This window comes from Triticum dicoccoides, chromosome 3B, assembly GCF_002162155.2.
Source record: "Triticum dicoccoides isolate Atlit2015 ecotype Zavitan chromosome 3B, WEW_v2.0, whole genome shotgun sequence".
In the NCBI taxonomy this organism is placed as follows: domain Eukaryota; kingdom Viridiplantae; phylum Streptophyta; class Magnoliopsida; order Poales; family Poaceae; genus Triticum; species Triticum dicoccoides.
In genome coordinates this window covers 173583131-173585831 of record NC_041385.1, presented here as the reverse complement: position 1 = coordinate 173585831, position 2701 = coordinate 173583131, and the positions used below count along the sequence as shown (strand labels likewise).

Genomic DNA, 2701 nt, shown 5'->3' with positions numbered 1-2701 from the left:
GGCCCACCTCCTGTTTCCTTGTATAGTTGAGGTTGTGGCCCACCTCTGTACTTATATATGCGTGCCTGGTGCACCGATCAATACATCGCGATTGCACAGCCCATAACTTGTCTCTCTACACGGATGAAGAAGGAGTGTAATTGCGCGCACACATAACAATTAGGGGTGTGGATACTCACTTATCCTATATAACTATCTGATTTTCACTCAATTATTTATCTCAACATTTAAGCATGCAAAAATAATGAACATACGATACTATGGTCTCATAGTTGTACGATCAGCAATCCATGGGTGTGATGCACACTAAATTCAACCAACGAGTGTCTTTATGTGCATTGTTGGACAAAAGTCATATGTCAAATGTCGTATGTGTAGCGGGGCTCTTAAGCATGCGACCTCAACATGCATGGGAAGAGCCTTACCCTCTTTTCCATTGTATCGTGATATCTATATCCAGTAAATATCTTACAACTATACATTAGTCTAGTACAATAAATTATATGTAATTTTAGTTCTAGATCTATCTCATATAATTTCTTAAGTGCAAAGGTTTCAACTATCATATTATTAATCTAAATATTCATAATCAACATAACCAAATCTTATTGAATTATACTGCAACCAATTCCCACAACAACTCGCGAGTATTTTCTAGTGTGGATAAACATGGTGTATTTTCTTCTTCTTTCTTTTTATTTAGGGAATCTCCGTAAGTGTAGCAAAGCTTAAAAGATTATCACCCGCAAGAAAAAAAGCTTAAAAGATTATCTGCCTTTAGTAAAAAAAAAAAGAGGCAAGCCACTGTATTTTAGGGATGACATTTTTTTTCTTTTGCGTGGATAGATTATGTTCCCACCTTTTTTTTGCAACAAATGCTTTGTGTACTTAGGCTACGGGTCATCCATGGTTCGTGGAGAAGTTCCCTCCCGAGGTGACCGCCGTGGACGCGAACGTGGTGGTGGACGGCAATGCCGTGACGGGCACTGGGCCGGCAACGTCGATGGAGTTTGCGCTGGCCTTGGTGGAGCAGCTCTATGGGAAGGAGAAGGTCGAGCAGATCGCTAAACCAATGGTGAGTTTTCTTATCAACTCGATTGCCCATCTAATTGCGAGGTGGCAACATTTTCCTCATCAACTGCACTACCATATTCTGCTGCTCCCTCCAATCCATATTAATTATCGCTGATTTAGTACAAGAATAAGGATAAAAGGGGGTATGTTTTTCATATTTTTTTCGAAAGTTGCTATGTCTTTTTGTTGTTTAGCTAGTGAGATACGAAGGTGGCTACAGCATGAACGAACTCAACTCGGTCCAGTGGCATTGCAGCGGCACACCCAAGGTCAGGTGCATTGCAAAGCGCGCAGTACTGGTATTCTGAAGTTCCACTCCTGAATCACGAGGTTCTCTAAAACCCATTGCCTCCCATTCTTGGTGCTTCAGGTTCTTCTTCCACTAGGCAACGGCATTGAGGAGATGGAGGCGATAATAATCGTCGACGCGCTGCGCAGAGCCAACGCGGACGTCATCGTTGCGTCCGCCGAGGACGGTGTCGTGGTCACCGCGCGACACGGGACGAGGATCGTGGCCGACGTGATGCTGGACGAGGCCGCCGATCGTGCGCCCTTCGATCTGATCATCGTGCCGGCAAGTAGCATGCAAGAGCTTCAGATACACGTCCGCTGGTAGCCACTGATTGATTGATCGGCCTCCGTTTCTTTGATTCAAACAGGGCGGCATGCCGGGCGCGAAGACGCTGGGCGGCTGTGAGCAGCTCGTCGCTCTGCTGAAGAAGCAGGCGGAAGCGAACAGGCCGTACGGCGCGATCGGCGCCGCCACCGCCCACGTGCTCGAGCCCCATGGCCTGCTCAAGGTACGTGCTGAGCTACCCGGTACCTACTCCAACCCGCTCACCGCGCGCCGACGCTGAAATGCGAAATCGCTTCGGCTGCTGCAGGGCAAGAAGGCGACGACGTGCGCATCCATGGCCGGGCTGCTCGCGGACGACAGCGAGTGCGAGAACAGGGTGGTGGTTGACGGGAACGTGATCACGAGCAGGAGCCCCGGCACCGCCATGGAGTACGCGGTGGCCGTCGTCGAGGAGATGCTGGGCCGCGACGAGGCGCGGCGACTGGCGGAAGGCCTGCTCTTCTTGGGCTGACCCCCCGTGACAGTGTGCTGGAGCTTCACAAGCAGCTGTTGCGCTGGCATACAAAGACTTACACACTTTTACACGCTCCTTCCATCTAACAACCAATCACAAACCTCTACCCCTGATTTTCAGGGGGTAGACCACCCCGCTCACCTATTGACCAAAGTCAGGGTGGGAACGGGTCGGCCCGGACCTGGCCTTGGACCCGGCCCCGTTGGCCTCAAGGCCAATTTGAGAGGCCACGGGTCGACCCAATTCAAAAAAGTCAATGGCCTCGTCGGCCCGATGGGTACTTCGGGTCGACCCAAATTTTATTTTCTTATACAAGATTTGGTTGTGGTACATAGAATATTTTCAAAATATGTTATTACAAGTATAAAACAAAATTATAACCTAAACATGCATGATTGAAATAACTAAAGTTTACAAATGAACCATAATATGCAATTTCAGCTCTATTCACGTCCGGTTTATAAAGGAGGGTTGGGTTAATGGATTCCAGTACATGTACAAATGTTAGCTAGTTGAAGTTTGGGCTAATTAGTATA

The 2701-nt window shown here is 48.0% G+C and overlaps 1 protein-coding gene across 2 annotated transcripts in view; it reads left to right on the top strand.

Moving 5' to 3' along the window:
- LOC119275396 (protein DJ-1 homolog B-like) overlaps positions 1 to 2299 on the top strand; it is a 13626-nt gene extending 11327 nt beyond the window's left edge. For both annotated transcript variants that reach the window (XM_037556216.1, XM_037556217.1), the window contains exons 4-8: positions 893 to 1075; positions 1269 to 1343; positions 1445 to 1648; positions 1734 to 1874; positions 1959 to 2299. In XM_037556216.1, coding sequence (XP_037412113.1) covers positions 893 to 1075; positions 1269 to 1343; positions 1445 to 1648; positions 1734 to 1874; positions 1959 to 2162 — 807 coding nt within the window. In that variant the 3' untranslated portion in view covers positions 2163 to 2299. The remainder of the gene's footprint in view (positions 1 to 892; positions 1076 to 1268; positions 1344 to 1444; positions 1649 to 1733; positions 1875 to 1958) is intronic.
- The last annotated feature ends 402 nt before the right edge of the window (positions 2300 to 2701 follow it).